Source organism: Manis javanica, chromosome 5 (genome assembly GCF_040802235.1).
Source record: "Manis javanica isolate MJ-LG chromosome 5, MJ_LKY, whole genome shotgun sequence".
Lineage (NCBI taxonomy): Eukaryota > Metazoa > Chordata > Mammalia > Pholidota > Manidae > Manis > Manis javanica.
Window position 1 is genome coordinate 116,643,523 of NC_133160.1, and position 23,407 is coordinate 116,666,929.

At 37.5% G+C, this 23,407-nt stretch overlaps 1 protein-coding gene across 5 annotated transcripts in view; it reads right to left on the reverse strand.

Annotated features, from left to right (window-relative positions):
* SLC4A4 (solute carrier family 4 member 4) overlaps positions 1 to 23,407 on the reverse strand; it is a 324,410-nt gene that overhangs the window by 40,132 nt on the left and 260,871 nt on the right. For all 5 annotated transcript variants that reach the window (XM_073237483.1, XM_073237479.1, XM_073237482.1 and 2 more), the window contains one exon: positions 10,639 to 10,830. In XM_073237483.1, coding sequence (XP_073093584.1) covers positions 10,639 to 10,830 — 192 coding nt within the window. The remainder of the gene's footprint in view (positions 1 to 10,638; positions 10,831 to 23,407) is intronic.

The window sequence follows — 23,407 nt, forward strand, 5'->3', positions numbered from 1 at the left end:
AAACCCAAACCTTCCCCACTGAGTAGGTGCAGAATGGCTGTTTCTGAGTCAGCTGAGGGTGCCTGAAACTGTGTTGTTGTTTGGTGGCTCTTCTGTGGTGTCCAGGGGCAATGGCCTACAAGCATTATTAGGGTACAGACACCTGAGTTTCCCCATAAGGTACATGTACACATGGTAGAATATACACATGCACAATCTGATTGTTCAACAAGAATTCACTCAGTTCCCAGTTCTTTGCTTGGCGCTAAGGATACTACAGTGAACAAAACACACAACCCATGTCTTCAGGAAGCTTGCAGTCAAGTCATGTACTAGGAAGCCTGCTCCTAAATAAAATCAGGGTTGCATCAACAGTCACCAAGTTATGTCAGAGGAAGCAGTCATTTTTCTTGTGCTGCTAAATGAAGATAAATCAGTGATGGGCTGAGTGGCTGCACAGTGCTCAGGACAGAGGTTCTTTTGAGAGATCAGCAGGACTTCTGCAGTCAGGTGTTCAACAGAAACTGAAGGGAAGAGGACTAGTTGGCGATATGGGTATGCTGCAGATGGCAGCAGCACTCAATTTCCGGCCATGATCAGGGCTCAGGTGCCTGAGGGACGAACCAGATGCAGGAGCAAAGGTGGACCTTTTGGCCAGGACCTCCTTCCTTCTTGGACTGTTAGGTCTAGTTTTTTTGAGAAGTACACACAGAAGGGCAGAAAGCCAGCTATGGGACATTTTAGGGACGGGTTAACACCAATCACACACAATAATATCAAGTACAAATAGAGGGCAGGGATCAATTTGGGGCAAAAAATACAGTACAGAGGTTAGAAGTATGATTTCAAAGTCAGATTACCTGCTTTGGAACTCCAGCACCACTACTTCCTATCTGTACTTGCCTTTCTTAGCTTCAATTACTCCAATTGCAAAATGTTGCCAAAATAATCCCTACGATTTAATTGACTTGTTGATAACTAAATAATGTAAACCATGAAAGTGCTTAACGTAACACCCAGAACATAATAAACTCTCCTAATATATGTTAACTGTTGTTATTTCAAGTTCTCCAAGGCCTCTTTGGCTGCAGAAGCCACTGGAACAACTAATAATCTACTTCCAGGAGGTCTTTGAAAGGAATCTTCGGTTCCCAGAAACAAGAAATAAAAGCCCAGTAATAATATGGACCTGCCACTTAGAGCTAATTTTGCTTGGAAGTACCTGGAATCCCTGCAGAAAAAGGATGTTTCCCAAAGGCGCAGTACTGGAGGAAACACTCATTTCTTACATTTCGTGTATGTAAGTATTGACATAGACAGTACAGGATGGTCTGGCAAAAGAAGTCATGTGAAGCAGGTTCAGGAATATCTTAAAATGTAAATAATCTCTCTGATCTAGTAGGTCATAAGCTGCGGGAAGACCAGAAGTTATTACAAAGGCAAAAAAATAAGCTATTTCTTCTTTATTGCCCTCCCAGTCCTTATCCAGCAAATACAACCTGATGACAACTCAGCTATCCTAGAAGTTGCTCAGAAAGGGGGGAAGAGTTTTCAAAAAGACAGTGCTTCTCTTTTTTTACATAGACAGGAGAAGGGAAGTAGAGGGTGGCAAATGAATCCCGGAAGTAGTTCCTTGGTAGGAATTCCCATAGGGCCTATACCTCTGGCCTAAGGGATGGATCTACAAACTAGAATCACTATCAGGCACCTGGGAAACTGCTGCTTTAGAGGGAAAGGCATTCCCAGCCTTCCATAAACTGAACACTGAAGTACTAACCTGCTCTTCTGGTAGTGTTCTTCACCCTAATTACTGGTCACTATTTTTCCTACTGCTTAGACCAAAAACGTTGTACCATCCACAGGATACTTCTCTTATTCTCACATCCTACATTTAACAGGTCGTCAAATTATCTTCAAAACAGGATCCTGTCACTTCTCACCACCTCCATGGCTATTATCACCCAGAATAATCATGTTAAAATGTAGGTCAAATAAAGCAGTAGGCAGAATAATGCCTCACTAAAGACATCCACATCCTAATTTCTGGAACCTATGATATGGAATGTTGATTGGCTAGAGAGAATTAAAGTTCAGAAAGAATTAAGGTTGCTAACCCGATGATCTTGAGATTGGTGAAATAATCCAGGATGATTCTGTTGGCCACCATGAAATCATAAGGGTCCTTATAAGTCAAAGAGGGAGGCAGAAGAATCAGTGAGAGATGCAGTGTGAGACTCAGCTGGGCATTACGGGCTTTGAAGATGGAAAGGACCGATAAGCCAAGGAGTATGTGCAGCCTCTAGAAGCTGGAAAAGGCAAGGAAATGGAACTTCCCCGGAGTCTCCAGGAGGAATGCAGCCCTGCCAATACCTTGATTTAGCCTATTGAGACCCATTTCAGACTTCTGACTCCTAGATCTCAAGATAGTAAATTTGTATTGTTTTAAGTCATTAACTTTGTGATTATTTGATAGAGCAGTCATGGCAAACTACTAACTATATAAATGATTTATCTTTTTTACTTTAGTCATTGGTTTCCCCAGTTTGCGTGTGTGTGTGTGTGTGTGTGTGTATGCAAATTTGGGAGAACATCTCAGCCAATGGTATTCTTGCCAAGTATGTCACTATTATACCATAAATATAAAAGTAGCTTAAAAAACAAGTGCTAATAAAGTTTTACATTTCTTAAAATTTATGGGTAAAAAAGCTACTCTATTAATAATGTTGCTTAACCTCATTAAGAATCACAGCCAGGGTGATATGTTCTTTATAATATACTCACTTCGATTTCCCTGTCATTCCCCTTAAAATTACAATACATTTCAATTACAGCAGAAATCACTCTTGGAGCATGTTTATTGTAAGACACTCATTTCTAAGATATTGGATCCAGTTTAAACTTCATAATCACGGAAATTGATTTTTTCCTAGGCCACTTTCATATTCAACTCTAAATCTTCCAATTAGAGAAGGCATGTAGGGGTGCTATTTTAACTAGCTATTCAGGTCTTACCTATAACTAAAATTAAACTTTAATTTGACTGAGGGAAAATTGACAGTAGAACTAGAAACTGTCCTAAAAATGTCAAGCACTGAGTACATACAGCTTACTAGATACACTCTAGGACTGTGTACAGGAGCTTTGAGTTTGACTTTAAGGGGATAAGAAGCACTGTCTTTGGGCTCTTCTCACATTTCCAAACACATTTAGAAAAAGAAACATATATGAATTCCCTTCCATTTTCATCAAAATTGATCTCTTTCAAAAACTCTATTTGTTTCAATACATAAATCAAGTTAGAAATCCATACTTCCTAATTCCCTACTAGTTATTATCATTGGTAGTGATTAGAAGTGCCAAAGGTTTCATGAACCTTTTACCACAAGATTTCACACCCAGTCCTTTGAATTCAGAGGCCTCAAACTTAGGTGGGACAAACATCACAACGCATGAGTGTCCAACCAACCAAATGCTAAGTCTTTCCAGGCTCAGACTTCAATATCATAGGAATATAAACTATCACAATCTAGGTGAAAAAGAAACTAAGATAACACATACATAGCCAGGGCTTGCCATTTAAAAAAAGTTTTTTTTAAATGGTACACAGATGTGCTACAACATAATTATTACCTTCATTCATGAATGAGGAAAACAAAGCATGCTTTATCTAAGGTTCTTTTATATGCAACTGGCTTTGGGCTCTTTTATTTAATTAAATAATATAAAAATGAAGAGGAGAAAACATTTCTGTCCTCTGCAGAATTAATTACCAAATATCTCAACTGATCTACTGAGAAGCAACCAGCTTAAATATTTAAACTACCTAAGCAAAGAAGAAATCAAGTGAATGGGAAGGGAAATTCAAATAACTATATGCTTGGGCAAAAACAACCTAATAAATCTATCCTACATATGTTCTTCATGAAGGATGATACTGTATTAATTATTAAGAGAGTCATAATCATAGAGACACCAACAGTGAGGAGCTAGCTAATTTACAGGGGGTGGAAATGCATTCAGTTCCCCTGAAACCCCAGAGGACATGTGGTTTTTCACTTTGCAAGGACTGCAGCTGCTCCTAAATGAACTGGGTAAAGGCGCTGAGCATGCAGAGCTGTGCTCAATGGATGGAGTTTTTATAAACAGACAGGCACAGCAGCAGGCACCCTGTGGGTTCTCCAAAAATATTAATTCATGATGTCAATTTGTCTCATGATGGTGGCACTTGGAAAATGCTAAATAGCAATGCAAAAAAGCATTTGTTCTACACGAAAAAGTATACTAGACAAATATGTGCCATTTGGTAATTATGAAAAGGCACAAAATGCCATGAGAATTTTGAAATTCAATCCCCCTACTGGTAGCCAATGTTATAAAGCACTGTAAAAGAAATAAGTATTAATACCAGCATAGCATTCAAAAATACAATGTACTTCAAGTCAATAACCACTATCATTAGAATTAAATAAAAGGAAAGTCTCACTTAGACTCTAGGATTTTAATGCTGTAAATTCCAGAGTCAGAGTGATTTGGGTATTGTTAATGGGAACTGGGTGGGGCTTAAAGCTTGCCAATGGAAGTCTCTACCTGAAAAATATGCCTTTCCAACATGGAACAGAGGTGAGGAGGCCTACTACAGGGGTTTAGCAGGGATGCTAAGGGGACTAGTGATTCCAGGCCTCTTCCTGCCTCAAACCTGAGCAGTAGAACAAAGGACTGAATGAGTTTGTGCCAGAGCAAATGATCAAATCCCATGGGAAATAACTATATTCTAATCTGGCCACTGGATTCTAAGTTGAAACCATGTGGACCCAGAGACAGATAACCAGAAGAATGGGATTCCAGGAACCATACTGCATAAAAACTGAGCATCAGCCTCAAGAAGTTGTAGGGAGAAACTGCCTTCAAATATGTAAAATCTGCCATAGGAAAGAAAGACTAACACTGTCCTGTGTAGCTTCAGAGGGCAGGGGCAGACACTGAGGCCAGGGGCCATGGTGAGGCAGATTTGTGTTCCCATAAGAGCTGCCTTCAGACACCGGAAGTTTCTCCTCCAGGAAGCATTCAAGTATCCCCTAGACAACCACTTGTCAGATACTAAGAGGCAATGTTGGACTAAACGGTATGCAAAGTCCTGGCCCTAAATGTCAACAATTAAGACCCAATTGTCAAAATGTCTTGACCTTCTAACAGGGTCTTCAGGGATATATCTCCAAAATAAAGGGTTCTAGGGATTAAGAAGGGAGATGGTTTTATAAATTATATTAAGGTACAAAAATTAACATGTAAAAGGAATAATTATTAAGTCATAGGTATAAATCAGACAATCTGAAAGTGGAGCCAGAGCCCATTTTTATTAACGGGTGGATTTCGATGATGCTGCCTTTTCCCTGATGGACAGGTAAACTGAATGCACTCAGGCCCACCCAGGTACCACGGTTAACACTGCTCCTTCTGTCCCGAACTGCCCCATGCCAGCATTACAAGCTCTCACAAAACACTCTGGCCAATTAGTGTTCCCAGCTTATTTTTCTTAGGGCTCCATTCAGGTTGACTGTATCTGTCATTGTTAAGAAAAAAAGACGAAAATCAATTTGGCATTAAAAACAAATTTGACTTTAAAAATGACTTTCCTTGGTACAAAATAACACAAGAATTCGAAAATATGGTTTCCTTTCACTGACAGAAAAATTATTTTCTAAATGACCTCTTCTAAAAAAATTTTTCTAAATGAGTTTCAGTGGCACGATGTGGTCTGGTGTTTCTGCAAGGACCAGCTAAATGTTATCCAGTATCACTAATGCTAGAATGGGAGGCAGAATACATGCCCATTATTTCTTACTCATTTTGGATACATTGTTTAGTTGGCAGTTTTTACTACTCACCAAGAAAGTTTCTGAGAGAAAAGAAAACTGAATGGGGAAGTTAACTGATTCTTGTGAAAAGTCATTTATAAACTAAATACATCTAATTTTAATAGACTTGTCAGAGGGTAAGATTCATGGTTCCAAAAATACTGCTAATTGTAGAATTCTAGAGTGTGTTTTACATGGATAAAATCTAAATATATCAGTTAACTAAAATGTTCATTATGTTTTTATTGAAATTCCTGAGGCCCTACATTTTTTTTCTCATCCATAAAGCCTCTTCCTCAAAGACCACCATCAGTTCACTGAGATCTCAAGAAGGCACCCAAACTATGATCCCCCAGGAGACAGTAAGCAGGACTAGGGTAGAAGGATCGAAATGAGTCATTCTCATTTGGAAATCCCCAAATCTAGCTTACTTCAACAAATCTATATTAAGTTCCTACTATGTTAAGGGCCCATGAATTACTTGTCTTGTACCCCTACCATCTAGTATTGCATCAAGCACATGTTAGAATCACAATTTTTTCAATATTGAGTATAGTAATTAATTAGAGAATATAGAATACTGTTTTTTTTAAAGAAAGATACCAAAATACATTCTGCTCAAATGTCATCTAAATAGAGCACAGAAGGTATCTTGGCTGTTGATGTGACCTGTAATTTACTGGTTTTGTTTATTAAAGGACAATAACAACTAAGAAGCATATTTAAAAGGAATCTTATTACTGTTATATCAATTCACTTGAGGGTTAGAACTGTTACTTATTCTAAAACGGGAAAAAGAGGAAATTAAGTAGTTCCTTAAGAAAAACATTTTTCTGCCAATTACATATATAAGGTGGTCACACTGGATTTGACTATATTAAAGTACCAGAAATTTTACCTATTTCACAGGCTCTGTAGCTTTATGGATTCTATTTATCACAGTCTTCCTAGATCTCTGAGCTACTGCTTTCATCTTGCCACCACATATGCAGTGCATATATTTGTTCCATGCGCATGATCACTTGCTGGTACAAGACTCTGGAACAACATTGCATGTTAATGCTCTAAGCCATCTGCCACAGAAGATCACAGATCATGCTGGGATACTCCCACAGGAGGCTTTGATGCCAAAAGCCTTTGACTAAAGGCTGTAACAGACCAGTAATGTTATGGGGTAACAGACTGAGGCACCCCTCTCAAAAGAATGGGTAGCACAAAGGGGACAGTCAATGGGGCTCTGGTAAGCCACCCATGTTCCAGTAAGCATTGGGGCTCTCTGGAAGTGCTTGAGCTGCAAATCACATTCCTACACAGGCTAGCAAGAGCAAACTGTTTCATCATAAGTGCTCATCCTGATGGACTGCTGGGACTCTGACTCATAACAGCAAATATGATTTTAAGATTTGGATCTTGGGTGGCTGTGAAGAGAAGTGATAATATTAGCTGAGATAAGGAACACAGGAAAATGAGTACAAATGAGGAAAGAAAAGCCACATTTTGCCTTGGCTATATGATAATTGTGGATCATCCACAGAGAGGTTGGCAGCAACTGCAAAGCAGACCTGGCATAAAGATAATTATTAGTTATATTAAATTTTGGAAATTTGTAAAGTCCTGATTATTGCTATAAGCACTAGTCAATTGTGAAGAATTTATTTAATTTATGAGATGGAGTCAGAAAACTCTAAGACAAGCAAATACTAGAGCTTGCTTTAAAAGGATGTTAATTCTCATCTAGCAGAGCTCTCCCATAATGGGTGTGGTAGCTGCAGTTCAGTTAGTACCAAAGTGCACACTATAAGTAATGGTAGGGCTGGCACTAGAACCTACTGCCTCTGGGTTCCTTCATCAGTCCTCTTTCCACAAAATGCAGCATTTATCTCTACTTGACTGGTTTACGTTAGTCAGCAACTACTGAGTACCTGCCCTGCACATAACCTTATGCTAATTGACACAAGGAATAAAACAGAAGTATCACAGTTTTCCAGCTGTTTATAGTCTTAATTGACTAACAACTCATACAAATGTTTACAACTGAGAATACAAAGACAAATGACTGTGCTAGCTAAAGGAGAACAGGATATTGGGTACAACAAGGGCACCATTATCCAACATCAGCATTTTGAAACTTTCGAGGTTTCACATGAATTGTTGGTGTGAACAAGGAAGTAGTAACAGTTAGGCTTGATTATTGCCACAGTGATCAAGGATTGTCTGATTTCAGGACATACTTTTGAGCATATTTCAAGCATAAATTTTAAGCATGTAAGTGTTTAAGCATATAAGTTTTAATTGTAGAATATAATATGTAAGTATAAGAATCTATAAACCTATCTGCTCCTACCAAGGGAGACCATCCTTGTAAATGGCAGCTTACATGAAAGTATATTTTGGCAAAAGATGCTCTTCTTCATATATGTATGTCTGAACTTCTGTATGTATTATTATAATTTAGCTGTGAAGGTGAGATGAGTGTGGAGAGAGGAGTCTGAAAGCACACACACATTGCTCCTTGGAAATGACATATATTTTCCCCTCATTTATGATTTGGTAAACAATTCTAAACTATACTGAGAACTTTCTTAATAGGAATTGTAACTAGAATGCTATCATAATTCTATTTTTCACATGTTCTTCACTTTCTTATTATCATTTATCAATGGCTGAGAATTGACCTGCTTGACTCTTGTAAGCAGTACATTTCTTTAAGTCTGAAGAGCTATTATCAATTTGAAAGTTATTGCTGGAAGAAAAAGGTGATGCTCTAATAGTTCAAATCATCTCTATACATCTGAAGGTTAAAACTAGTTTATTTTGCAAATTAAGACAACATTACTTCATAAATTTTCTACTTTTCCACTACTACGCCTAAATAACATCAGACTTTTGTCAAGTGGGGAAGACAAAAAGGGCAATAATTCCCTAAGTATGAGTCAAAAAAAAAGAGAGAGATGTCCAATGAATTAATAATTAGGAAGGAAAAGCCTCAATAAAGAAGAAGAAATTATCCCCAAAACCTGTATCCAAGAATCTATTCTACACAAAACTCATACGACTAAAGAGGTGGATTAAGTAACCACATTCTCCAGTGTGTGAGCTGGTGTTACAGGCTCAGATGTCTTTAGGGACAGGGGGTTAATCTGAATGTATGAAACCGCCAAGTCTTGGACAATAGAGAATTGTGAGGACAACCCCTATCTGCAAAGAAATACAGGTCTACCTAAAGGGCGTGCGTGCGCTCACGCGCGCGAGTGAATATGTGTGTGTGCAAGTGTATGCGCATCTGTGCACGCACGCGCGGGTACTTAAAACTGGTGATGGGGGTGGAGGGTGGCCGGGGAGGGGGTTTGGGGATGAGGGAAGGGAAGGCACAGGAGTTGCTAAACAAAGAATGGCTGTCTGCTGAATTCTGCTGTAGACCACCATTTTGTGATGTCCATTCTAGGCTAAGTAAAATGCTTTTCTTATTGTATTTCACTTTGTGGGAATTTTTCATTCCTCGGGCCAGCTAGTTTGAGACATTTCATTACCGCTATGGTTTTAAGATTGTCTGCCTCCCACCTTCATATGTTGAAATCCTAATCCCCAAAGAAAGTGGCATAAGGAGGTGGGGTCTTCAGGAGGTGCTTAGGTCATATGGGCGGAAACTTCATGAATCAGATTAGTGTTTTTACAAAGGAGATCTCACAGAGATTCCTAGCTTTTCTACCATGTTAGGACACCGCAAAAGGGTGCTGGTTATGAACCAGCCAGAGGGCCGTTAGACTTCCCAGCTTCCCCGGGTCTGTGGTATTTTGTTATAGGAGCCCAAGTGGACTAAGTATCAACCCTTCCCTTTGTTTTCAATTTTATAAGAAGAATCAGAGCATCCCAACATTTCCTAGGAAAAAGTGAATATATTAATTTTAAGTTTCATTTTCTAAGGATTGAAAGAAGAAATTTCATCAGCTGCATCTCATGTGTCTAATGTTTCTCCTCTTCCACACAAAACACAAGCAGAGAGATTTCATGAGATTCCAGCAGTATAGAACAGTCCATTGATAAAAATCAGGTAGATTACCTAAGAAATGTTGACATCCTACACACTGAGAATTGAACTGCAAAGGAATTATCTTAGTTTCATTCTACAGGTTAAAAAAAAAAATGCCATTAACTAAATGTAGATCTTATCTTGTCGTCTCTCCCTGAACCACAGTTTTGACTTTAAGTTCACCCAAGCAAATTAATGGGAGACAGGATGTCTGCACAACCAGTTCAGTTATCTAGCTTTTCATCCTGCAGCATTATGGGAAGGAAAGTTTGGCTCAGACGACTCTCATATCGTATACCAGTACTTCTATAATAACCCAAGTTAACCCCCACTGCCCATAATTCAACTACTAAAATTATTCACATGTACAGCTGATGAACAAGAAATTTTACATCAAAATTCCGGATTAATATTGATGAAGAGCTTTTGTTAATGTACTGAAAAAGTATGGATTTAAGAGGTCTTTTCCTTACTCATGCATTTGCAGATACTAGAGTACACCCATTTTTTTCCTTTCTGAACAGTGAGAATTGTGAAAGTCATCATTTATAACAAAATTATTTGAACAAAATCCTTGGAAGGTTTTTCAAAGCTGGGCAACAATTATATTAAAAATATGTATGCTAATGTATAAAAAGAGTGGAATGTAATTTTATAAATACATAAAATTGTACTGGAAAGGTTGAGTTGTAGGTGCCTTTTTCATTTTGTAAAATTGTGTTATTATTGATACACTGTTAATTCAATGAAAATTTCTTAAGGTTCAGTACTTACTGTGGTTGGAAAATAACGACTAGTTTTGAATTTTTTCAGAGCCATGGAAGAGGTGTAGGTGCCCAGGAAGAGGATAAAAGACATCAGTGTGATATCAGGAACAAAACTGCAATTGTTTCCCACAAGATTTCCTCCATATTTCAAACATTCCTTCATTGATAAAAATGACCAGTCAAAGGTAGCATTATGGTACTGAAAAACAAAAACATTAACATTTTTCTAATCATCAAAAGCATCAAAAGCAGTGCTTGATACTTGATGGGCTATATACTGATTATGGGAAAACTTTCTGTAAAAGAGTCTGAGGGTAACCACTGAAGGTGAAAACTGATGAAACATTAAAGGATTAACAGGTAAGGGAGGCCAGGGGGCTAGTTAGCTATTATTGCAAATACAATGAAGATGATGCAATCTGTTACCTAGTTTGAGCTACAACCCTACAATCACTTACTTGTTCAACGGAAACAAACCACAAAGTCCTTCTTTCCTTCAACTTTCTCCAGAGTAAAATGAGACACAAAAATATCCTAAGTCTCAAAATGGGAGACTTTCTGAAAGACCTTTATTGTTCAAAAATCACTTTATTTTTGCATGTACAGCTTTTTGTGCTTAAAGCTGATGACCCTATTGTAAATGTGCTCTAAAAGTTATATGAGGTAACTACTCATTTACCCAGCACTTTCACAAATGAGCTCCCTGGTCCCTTCTGCCATGTGAGGACACAATGAGAAGGCTGTCAATGACCCAGGAAATGGGCTGTCATCAAAGCACGAAATCGGTCAACAAAGTGATCTTGGACTTCCTCTTGGGTCTAGGGTTAACGGGCATGCCATGTGCTTACAAAAGAGCTATTTGAAAATCTTACAAATAAATACAGAAAAATGAATTTCTCCTGTTTTTTGGAGGAAAGAGTTCTACCTCCCACCAAACACATCATCAATATCCTTTACTATTCATTGAATTCTCTTGATAAAGTGATCCAGTCATAAAAGAAAATGACACACACAAAAGAAGAATCTCTGGCTAAAAAGAGTTCATATTTTTATAGAGCTCAAAAGGTAAAGTGCTTAAATAAGTCAATAAAAAAATAAACTCTAGATTTTTCCCTGAAATATTTTTTCTGTACCAACTTCAATTTGTATACAGCTGAATTGCATAATTATTCTTTTATCAAACTCTGCTCCTGAGAGGTGATTAATCATGTCTCATTTTGTTTTTCAGATTTCTGCATATGTATGTTTTTAGCAGAACACATTTAAACTTTAGAAGTCATAATAGGTAACAAGTTTCTTTGTTTTAAGATCAGCAAAAATTTACCATAATTTCACTGTAGTTCTTTAACATCAGCAGAATCCTTCTTTGTAACTTCCACAAAGAGGTAAGGTGCATTAGAAGAACTTCAGCAGGCTGTTTTATTATTTTTTCTAGAGAGTCAGGTTGAGGTGAAAACTACACAGATGTACATGAAATGACACATATGTGTTCTTGCTTACAAGAACTTAAAATACCAATATCACTGTTGCATAAGCCCCAAATGATTCTTTGAATCATCATACAGAAAATTTAGCCTCCAAATACCAACTTTCATGAAGGGCCTAAGTATAAAAACTTTAGGCAGCATGTATATCTCAGTATATAGATCTTAATACACAAAGTTTCCCACTCCCAGAAAACTTAAACTCCAGCTAATAAATAATTCTATTAAATATCACTGAAAAGGCATCTACATTATTTGTGTTATTTCAGTGTTATTCCATATAAGTTCATATCAGTGAAGGTGAATCCATGAACTTCAGGCAGGATCAGTATCACAAACAAACTAAACCTTATGACAAAGCATGACTCATCCGTTAATGGTGTGTATATGTAACTATGCAAAGTAGAGTGTGAGACAATTAGTCAATAATTTAATTGTCACAGATACCAATTTATATAATTTTTACTCCAACACATCTCAATTTTTAAGTCTAGGAGACAGGTTCTTTTGGGCAAAAATGGTATTTGTTGCTTCAGAGATCCATTTTGCTTTGCTTATGCAAAGGGAATCTAAAAATAATAGAAAGCACACTGATTCAAGTTATTGCTTGCTATATAATCTAATGGGTTTTCAAATTTTAATAATCAGGAAAAACCTTTTTCATGTAAAATTTACCCAGAATCCTAATATTTAAAACTGAGCTATTATGCCCTATATAGTTAGGAGGCCTCGAGCATCTCTTTTTCAACACCCCCACCTACCTCAAGGCATCCCCTGAGTCATCTTTCTGGAATCCTAGCTCAGTCTCCATGAAACATTGCTTTAAAAACAATGCTGCCTTATTAAAAGTTACCTATCTAGTAATTACTTATTAAAAGTTACCTAAAATTACCCATGAGTAGTTTAATCCAAGATGGAGCAAACTATATCCCAGAGGCCAAATTTAGGCTGCCATTGTTTTTATAAATAAAGCTTTATTGAAACATAGTTATTCTCATTTGTTTACATATTGTTTGTGGCTGTATTTGTGCTACAACTGCAGTGTTGAGTAATTTCAACAAAGACTGACTCACAAACCCTACAATATTTACCATCTGGTCCATTATAGAAAAAGCTTGCCTACCCTAATTTCTTGTCTAACACTCCTATGTTACTTTACATAAAGTATTTATATTTACTTCTAAATAAAACTCTTATGACTTCATCATATTAGTATGTTACACATTTTTGTTTGACAACCTTTGTACTTTTATTATTATTTCATGGATAGTGTTTTTGATACTGTTTGCTTCATTGTAAGTTATTCTGGTTTTATTCAGTTGTAATTTTCAGATTGCGTTGTCATAGAAAAAGCACAAAGATGTATAAGATCCTTCCCCAGGTTCATACATTTCCTGAAGAACTTACTTTGAAGGAAATACTGAACACCTATCAAAACAGCACCCTGAGAAAATAGCCTTGTGGGCTTCAATCTCAGCTCTACCACTATATTACTGGAGAACAGAAACAAGTAACTTCACTTCCCTGTGCAACTGCAAATAGGACTTTTCACTTAAATACATGAAAATACACAGGAGTGTATACATGTGTCAAAATTCATGAAGCTGTACACTAAGACTTGTGCGTTTTATTGCATGTACCTCAATTTTTAAAAAGAGCTGAAAAAGTACCATGAAGATCACTGTGGAAAATGCTCTACAATGAACAGTTTTCTTCACATGAAAACTACTCTGATTACAGTTCAGTAAGTCATGGCTCCTGAAAGAGGGCAGTGCTGTACTGGACATATCCAGCATAGATGTCAAGTGGCCTGAAGAGGAAAGAAACCCCTGAGTACCCTGAAATACCATGTAAAATGTCACGTGCATGCATACTTATCTGGGAAGGGCAACCACAGATTTAATTAGGAACTCAAAGAGGCAGTGATACAAAGAAGCTTCAGAAGTACTTCTCTAGTGCTGCTTTAACAGATAATTCTGTCCTCATGCTATGCCACTCTCTGTGTCTTTCAATCACATTCCAATTTTCATTTACTCTAAGAAAATTTATGATTTCAAGATTAACAATGATCTCTTAACTCATCATCAAATGTTCTCAAATTCGAAGAACAATTAGTCATTTGGTAACCACTTCTTAGTAAACTGCATCCCTCCTTGAATCCTCACGGGCATTTTAAATTTCACATAGGCAAAACTAACTCCTACTTCCTCCATAGGTCTGCTGCCCCTATGATCTTGTCCATCTCTGTTAATAGCAACTTCATCCTTCTAGATTCTAAGGACAGAAAACTTTGAGGTCACTGTTAATTCCTCTTTCTCACAAGTCACTTTTTGGTGAAGATTATGTCAAAATACACCCTAAATTGGACTACATCTCACCCATAACCATTGCTACCACCCTCATTCAAGCCACCATTGTCTCTTTAGGGCTCAATTCAGGAGACTCTTGTCTCACTACTTTTGTCCTTTACTCCTTACAGGTGATTCTCACTCCTCTCTAACTTTGATCTTTATGTCCTATGCAAAATTCTATACGTAGTATTAAATGCTTAAATCAGAGCTTTAAGAAAAAAGACAAATGGGAACATTATCACAAAAGTCCTGCCTGTCAGAACTCTCATCTCATAAGCACATCTCTGTTTCTCATGATGCTTTTAACTTTCTATAGCAAGTAAATTGCAGCTCCCCTCAATGAGACCATCAGTGATACAAAGGTAGAAATGCTCAGTAAGATATCTAACAGGTCTGGAGACCTGGATCTAGAAGAGGCAAATTATGGAGATCCCAATTTAGGGGTCAGCTGCAAAAAGCTGATCACTCAAGTAATAAGATTTAATAAAAAGGGAAAATGTGCTGACTGAAAGAAAAAAGTGTAGAACATCTAGGGTACCTACAGTGGAAGTGAATATAACACAAAAGACTAAGCAAGTGTCATGAGCGTGATGGGTAAAAGAAACAGTACCCACAAACGCATGGAGGCTTAACAACATGCTCCTAAATAATCAATGGATCAATGAACAAATTAAAATAGAGATCAAGGAATATATGGAAACAAATGAAGACAACAACATAAAGCCCCAACTTCTGTGGGACGCAGCGAAAGCAGTCTTAAGAGGAAAGTATATAGTGATCCAGGCACACTTAAAGAAGGAAGAACAATCCCAAATGAATAGTCTAACATCACAAATATTGAGACTGGAAAAAGAAGAACAAATGAGGCCTAAAGTCAGCAGAAGGAGGGACATAATAAAGATTAGAGAAGAAATAAACAAAATTGAGAAGAATAAAACAATAGCAAAAATCAATGAAACCAAGAGCTGGTTCTTCGAGAAAATAAACAAAATAGATAAGCCTCTAGCCAAACTTATTAAGAGAAAAAGAGAATCAACACACATTAACAGAATCAGAAATGAAAACGGAAAAATCATGACAGACTCCACAGAAATACAAAGAATTATTAAAGACGACTATGAAAACCTATATGCCAACAAGCTAGAAAACTTAGAAGAAATGGACAACTTCCTGGAAAAATACTACCTTCCAAGACTGACCAAGGAAGAAACACAAAAGTTAAACAAACCAATTACGAGCAAAGAAATTGAAACGGTAATCAAAAAACTACCCAAGAACAAAACCCCCGGGTCAGACAGATTTACCTCAGAATTTTATCAGACATACAGAGAAGACATACCTATTTTCCTTAAAGTTTTCCAAAAAATAGAAGAGGAGGGAATACTCCCAAACTCATTCTATGAAGCCAACATCACCCTAATACCAAAACCAAGCAAAGACACCACCAAAAAAGAAAATTACAGACCAATATCCCTGATGAACATAGATGCAAAAATACTCAACAAAATATTAGCAAGCAGAATTCAACAGCATATCAAAAGGATCATATACCATGACCAAGTGGGATTCATCCCAGGGATGCAAGGATGGGACAACATTCAAAAATCCATCAACATCCGCCACATCAACAAAAAGAAGGACAAAAACCACATGATCATCTCCATAGATGCTGAAAAAGCATCTGACAAAATTCAACATCCATTCATGATAAAAACTCTCAGCAAAATGGGTATAGAGAGCAAGTACCTCAACATAATAAAGGCCATATATGATAAACCCACAGCCAACATCATACTGAACAGCGAGAAGCTGAAAGCTTTTCCCCTGAGATTGGGAACAAGACAGGGATGCGCACTCTCCCCACTGTTATTTAACATAGTACTGGAGGTCCTAGCCACGGCAATCAGACAAAACAAAGAAATACAAGGAATCCAGATTGGTAAAGAAGTTAAACTGTCACTATTTGCAGATGACATGATATTGTACATAAAAACCCCTAAAGACTCCACTCCAAAACTACTAGAACTGATATCGGAATTCAGCAAAGTTGCAGGATCAAAATTAACACACAGAAATCTGTGGCTTTCCTATACACTAACAATGAATGAATAGAAAGAGAAATCAGGGAAACAACTCCATTCACAATTGCATCAAAAGGAATAAAATACCTAGGAATAAACCCAACCAAAGAGGTGAAAGACCTATACCCTGGTAACTACAAGACACTCTTAAGAGAAATTAAAGGGGACACTAACAAATGGAAACTCATCCCATGCTCTTGGCTAGGAAGAATTAATATCACCAAAATGGCCATCCTGCCCAAAGCAATATACAGATTTGATGCAATCCCTATCAAATTACCAGCAACATTCTTCAATGAATTGGAACAAATAGTTCAAAAATTCATATGGAAACACCAAAGACCCCGAATAGCCAAAGCAATCCTGAGATGGAAGAATAAAGTAGGAGGGATCTCACTCCCCAACTTCAAGCTCTAGTACAAAGCCATAGTAATCAAGACAATTTGGTGCTGGCACAAGAACAGAGCCACAGACCAGTGGAACAGATTAGAGACTCCAGACATTAACCCAAACATATATGGTCAATTAATATTTGATAAAGGAGCCATGGACATACAATGGCAAAATGACAGTCTCTTCAACAGATGGTGCTGGCAAAACTGGACAGCTACATGTAAGAGAATGAAACTGGACCACTGTCTAACCCCATATACAAAAGTAAATTCGAAATGGATCAAAGACCTGAATGTAAGTCATGAAACCATAAAACTCTTAGAAAAAATCATAGGCAAAAATCTCTTAGACATAAACATGAGTGACCTCTTCTTGAACATATATCCCCAGGCAAGGAAAACAAAAGCAAAAATGAACAAGTGGGACTATATTAAGCTGAAAAGCTTCTGTACAGCAAAAGACACCATCAATAGAACAAAAAGGAACCCTACAGTATGGGAGAATATATTTGTAAATGACAGATCCGATAAAGGGTTGACATCCAAAATATATAAAGAGCTCACCCACCTCAACAAACAAAAAACAAATAATCCAATTAAAAAATGGGCAGAGGAACTGAACAGACAGTTCTCCAGAAAAGAAGTTCAGATGACCAACAGACATATGAAAAGATGCTCCACATTGCTAATTATCAGAGAAATGCAAATTAAAACAACAATGAGATATCACCTCACACCAGTAAGGATGGCCACCATCCAAAAGACAAACAACAACAAATGTTGGCGAGGTTGTGGAGAAAGGGGAACCCTCCTACACTGCTGGTGGGAATGTAAATTAGTTCAACCATTGTGAAAAGCAGTATGGAGGTTTCTCAAAATGCTCAAAATAGACTTTCCATTTGACCCAGGAATTCCACTTCTAGGAATTTACCCTAAGGATGCAGCACTCCAGTTTGAAAAGGACAGATGCACCCCTATGTTTATCGCAGCACTATTTACAATAGCCAAGAAATGGAAGCAACCTAAGTGTCCATCAGTAGATGAATGAAGATGTGGTACATATACACAATGGAATATTATTCAGCCATAAGAAGAAAACAAATCCTACCATTTGCAACAACATGGATGGAGCTAGAGGGTATTATGCTCAGTGAAATAAGCCAAGCAGAGAAAGAGAAATACCAAATGATTTCACTTATCTGTGGAGTATAAGGACAAAGGAAAAACTGAAGGAACAAAACAGCAGCAGAATCACAGAACACAAGAATGGACTACCAGGTACCAAAGGGAAAGGGACTGGGGAGGATGGTTGGGTAGGGAGGGATAAGGGGGTGGGGAGAAGAAAGGGGGTATTATGATTAGCATGCATAATGTGGGGGGTGGGAGAAAGGGGAGAGCTGTGCAACACAGAGAAGACAAGTAGTGATTCTACAACATTTTGCTATGCTGATGGACAGTGACTGTAATGGGATGTGTGGGGGAGACTTGGTATAGGGGAGAGCCTAGTAAACATAATATTCTTCATGCAATTGTAGATTAATGATAACAGAAAAAAAAAACAAGAGAAAGAAAAGGGGGATTACTCCCTGATAGGATAAAACTAACTGCAAATCAATGATTAATGCATGCTTTACATATCCTTAATTTTGATCTTTTAAAGGGTATCAGATGATCAGCTATGGAAGTATATTTTTCTGATAATATTCCTTTCTCTTAAAAAAAAAAAAAGCAGTTCCTGGGTGGTGACCTCCAATAGGTTCTTCACAATGGTATAAAGGTCTTATCAAAGTGTGGGCAAAGGGTTTGTTTGTGTTTATACAGAGGATCAAAGCCTAATTAGGCTACACAGAAAACGAATTAAGATACGATATGAAGAAGAACTTCCAACATCAACATCCTCTGGAAGAGTCATTCCAGAAGATGAACATCAAAAAACTTCAACAAAGATCTTGGCGCTGCTGCAGTTGTAGCTGCAGTCATCCCACCGGTTCCTGGACTTGCCATTGGAATGAAGAAGGAGATATCTAAGCTGGCCTGTGCATACAGTAATACAACAAATTTGACTGGATCTATACTGTCAGAACTCAACCAAGAATTAGGAGAAATGCAAATTGCAGTGCTCCAAAATCGTGCGACTATAGACTATCTACTGTTAAAAGAACACATGGGATGTGAACAGTTCCCAGGAATGTGTTGTTTCAATTTGTCTGATTTTTCTCAAACTATTCAAATTCAGTTAGACAATATCCATCATATCATTGATAAGTTTTCACAAATACCTAAGGTATCTAACTGGTTTTCTTGGTTACACTGGATATGGCTGGTAACTGTAGGTCTGCTTTTGTTATGAGCTGTATTCCTATTATGTTAATGTATGTGCGCAATTTAATTAGTAGTTTAAAACCTACACATGCTTATGTTACTCTACAAAAAGATGTCAAAGAAATAATCAATCTTCCCATGTTTTCTTCCATCTGCTATTTCTATAGCTTTTCTTCTTCCTTCCTAATTACAACCCTTTAGAAGAATTAGTGCCTCATATCGAAAATTACCGAGTATCACAATTCTTCCAAGTGGTAAAGATACCTCAACACAAATGCTGGGCATAGAAGCCACAGGGCATAAATCTGAAAAGAAGTAAAAAGCTAACCTTTTCAAAGAATATTGCTTCTCTCTCACTTACCAACTTTACATTTCCCTGTATGGCCCCGGAAGACGACTGGTTAGCCAGAGACGGGTAAGATTCCTCAAGGGAGGAACAACCTAAGACAGGCACAGTCACAGGGGGGCCATCAGGAGAGAAATTGGGGATCAACAGAGGGGAGGCTGAGAACCTCACCCCCCCTGTTTTGAGAGAAATCTTCTGTATCCGTGGATGTTTTGTTGCCCTTGTCTAGCTTGGATTAATACTCAGTCTATAGGCACAGACCTGATCATCTACATTTGCCCTCTTACAGCACTAAATTTTGTTTTCTACCTTTATCTTGCATCTACCTACCACTTCAGCATTTTATTTAATAATAATAATAATAATATTAAATAATAATAAGGGAGAAATGTGGGACTCACATATAAATCAAGTATAAAAATCAAACAAATAATCATATCTGACTTGATTGTTTATAGTTCATGATGCATGATCAAAACCAAAAGTTTCTGTGATATAACTGCCCTTGCACTGTTCACCATGTAAGAACTTATTCACTATGTAAGACCTTGTTCACCATGTAAGAACTTGTTTGTTATGCTTCAGAAGATTGGATACTGTTGAGATATAGGCTTGGCGTTGATTAATGACTGTACATTGAGTCCCCTATACAGAATTTTATTGTTGTTAACAACCATTTGATTAATAAATATGAGAGATGCCCTCTCAAAAAATAAATAAATAAAAAAGAAACAGTACCATAAGAATGTTGAAAATCAAGGGAGGAGAAAATGGTAATATGTGGGGGAGGGTTGAGATGACTTAATGTTGCAGAGACTATGATGAGAGAAAAAGACTGAGCAAAATCCATTGTTTCTGTTTCTGTTTTTTAACTAAAAGAGTTTTGGTTATTTCTTGAGGGAGTATTCAAAAGCTGAGAAATAAGTGAGAATGAAAAAACTGAAAGAGCAATTTCAGACTCTTTTTCCAAGAAATGTAGTAGTAGCAGAAGGACAGGCTAGAGCATGCAAGCACTACAGAATCAAAGCAAGCTCTTTAGGGCTGGTGATGATGTTTGAGGTGTTTGTGGGGGATGAGAAAGAGCCCTGTTTTGGGGGATAGAAAGATGAAGGGGGTGCTGGGAAAGATAAGAATGGAGAAATGTGAAAGACAGAAGGAGAGCAAGGCAGAGAGTGAGAGAGATGGAGAGATGGAGGGAGACAGAGAGGGAGAGAGGAACAGGAAGCGGGGAGCAGGAGAGAGATTGAGACTGACTAGGATTTGGCCAACTGTTTGAACCAGGGAATGGGTGAAAATGAGAAATTACAAAAGTGCAGTTAGTACCTGCAAACCAAAGGGATGGTGTGTCACCAAAAATAAGAAGAGCAGACCAAGGCAAAAGTAGGGTTCAATTTACAATATGCAGCCACCAAAAGAAATCTTAGTTATTGAATGAATGAATTCATTCATCAAAATCCAAATACTTGACTTGTTTAAGCAATATATCTACCAACTTGTCAATGCATTTTATCTGGAGGACAAAATTAAAATTAAAGTAAAACTAACTTTCAATTTAGAGTTTCCAGGTAAAATAAAGGATGCTCAGCCATAAGTAAATCTTAAATAAACAATGAATAATATTTTTAGTATACTAAAATATATACTTATATTAAAAAATTGTTCATTATCTGAAATTCACAAACAACTGGGACTTTTCTTTTTTTGGCTAAATCTGGTGATGCTATTTCAGTAAGTCATAGGCTGTTTTGAGTAATACTAGCATGTAGAAAACAGAAAATGCACTGGGCCCGGATTATATGGATAAACTAAGATAAGCTTTAAGGGAGCAATGAAGAAGAATAAAACAACAATTTTATTTGAAATTTCCTCAGAGAAATAAAATGTGTCCACTTAAATATTAACGAATAATACCAGGTAGTAAAGAAAGTGTCCAAATGAATGGGACAAACATTGGTAAATGAGAAGAGGGGCTAATAAGTTTCACAGAGCACAGCAAAAGTGAAAAAGAAAAGACTGGTTCTTGTAAAACTCATACTCAAAAAACAGTAGAAGGAAGAGTGGCAGGACAACAAAACCAGGATGGAATGTTGGGGAGAGAAACGAAAGCTATTGGAAAAGGGAGTAAAAGCAACACACGTTGGACTGAATTGGCTTCTGTACAGGCAGAAGCAAAGAGGTACAAATGTTAGGGAGACACCACGACCAAGGCGCTGAGTCAGGGACACAGGAACGCTTTATTCACTCATCAAATAAGTCTTTACTCAAAACTTCCCGAATGGAGAAACTAGCAGTGTGTGGACCAGATGGGCCAATGCAGATTGTGCACATGGGCAGCGAGAAAGGAGTGTAAAGGAAATGGGACCGATGGCTGAGGATCTTAACTAAGCTCAGTTTCATGAAAAGAGATTTCAATCTTTTCTGGATATCATTTTCTAGAGAATTACTGTATTTGCATTGAGTGGATTTGTTTGTAAGTCATGAAAGTGGAATGTATACCAAGGGATTAATTTTAAAATACATAATATGATAGCATCCACCCCAAAGACAAAATGAGGGATGTACGAGAGAGGACGGGCAAAATATAGGAAGTCATTGAAGCTAGCTAGTGATGGCATATGGGGATTCACTACACTATTCTATTTGAGCGCATGTTTAAATTTTCCATAAAATTTTTAAAATTACGAACAGATAATATTCAAGAAGATTTAAGGATAGAAGGGCTTTTGCACTTGACTTTCTTAATCAGAGGAAATCACAAGGATGCTATGCACAGATTAATATGACATTCCATTGTCCATGAAAACGAGTGTTAATTCCTAGAATCACCCAGAAGGTACATCAAATCAAAGCACTTTCACTTCCATGTCTGACTGCCAAGCAGAATTTATGAGACTGTAATAGTTCTTAGCTCCAAGATTAACATTATCTCCATGCAGATATGATATACTTCTCTGTATTAGGCAAAAAATAGAAATTAAAGATTCTACATTGCTCTCCTTGAATACTGAGAAAATATGTGCCTTTTAAAATATATATAAATGAGGGCAATGCAACAAATAAAAGTGTCAAGGTTAAGTAGTGAAAGTACTCATTTAGGGTTTTTTTCCCTGCAGTGGATAAGCCAGATTCACAATAATCTATAGTCTTACACTTTGATCTACAGGATGCCTCTGAGTTGCACTTGTCCACAATTATATGTACTACTGTGAAATATCAAAACAAAGTGGTTATTCTGCTTGTGATTAAGATAGAGAAAGTTGTCACTCCCAACCTCACAAACAAAGCAAGCTGGATAAGCTAGCAAATCATCACTTTACAAAATCCACCAGAGAGATGAGGATGCAAAGAAACCTAAATAAACTCAAAAAAACATTATAAGACCTTCATGGGAAAGAAGAAATTCATGGCTGCCTCATCCTTGGCAGATTAGCAGTTGAAGATAAACTGTAGATGTAGGTGAGGAGAAATTAGCCAAATATTGAATGAATTTTAAATGGCTGCATGTACACTACCATGAGCTATTAGAATTCCAAGGAGCCCTAAGAATACACTGAGCCTGTATCCACTCAACAAACTTTCTCATGATCTTTGCCAAGTGCACAGGTAATATAGAAAATGCTGGAGGGTAGACTGGAGAGCTGAGAGAAATCCCTCCTTGGACATAGAGTCTCCACCAAATGTAAGAAAGCCCCTTTCCTAAAATGGGAGTCTGGGTGGATGAGCTGAGAGAAAGCCCTCTGAGGCATTCAGGGACCTCTGAAACGGCTAAGCCATCTGCCCTCTGAAGGTTGGGGGCAGTG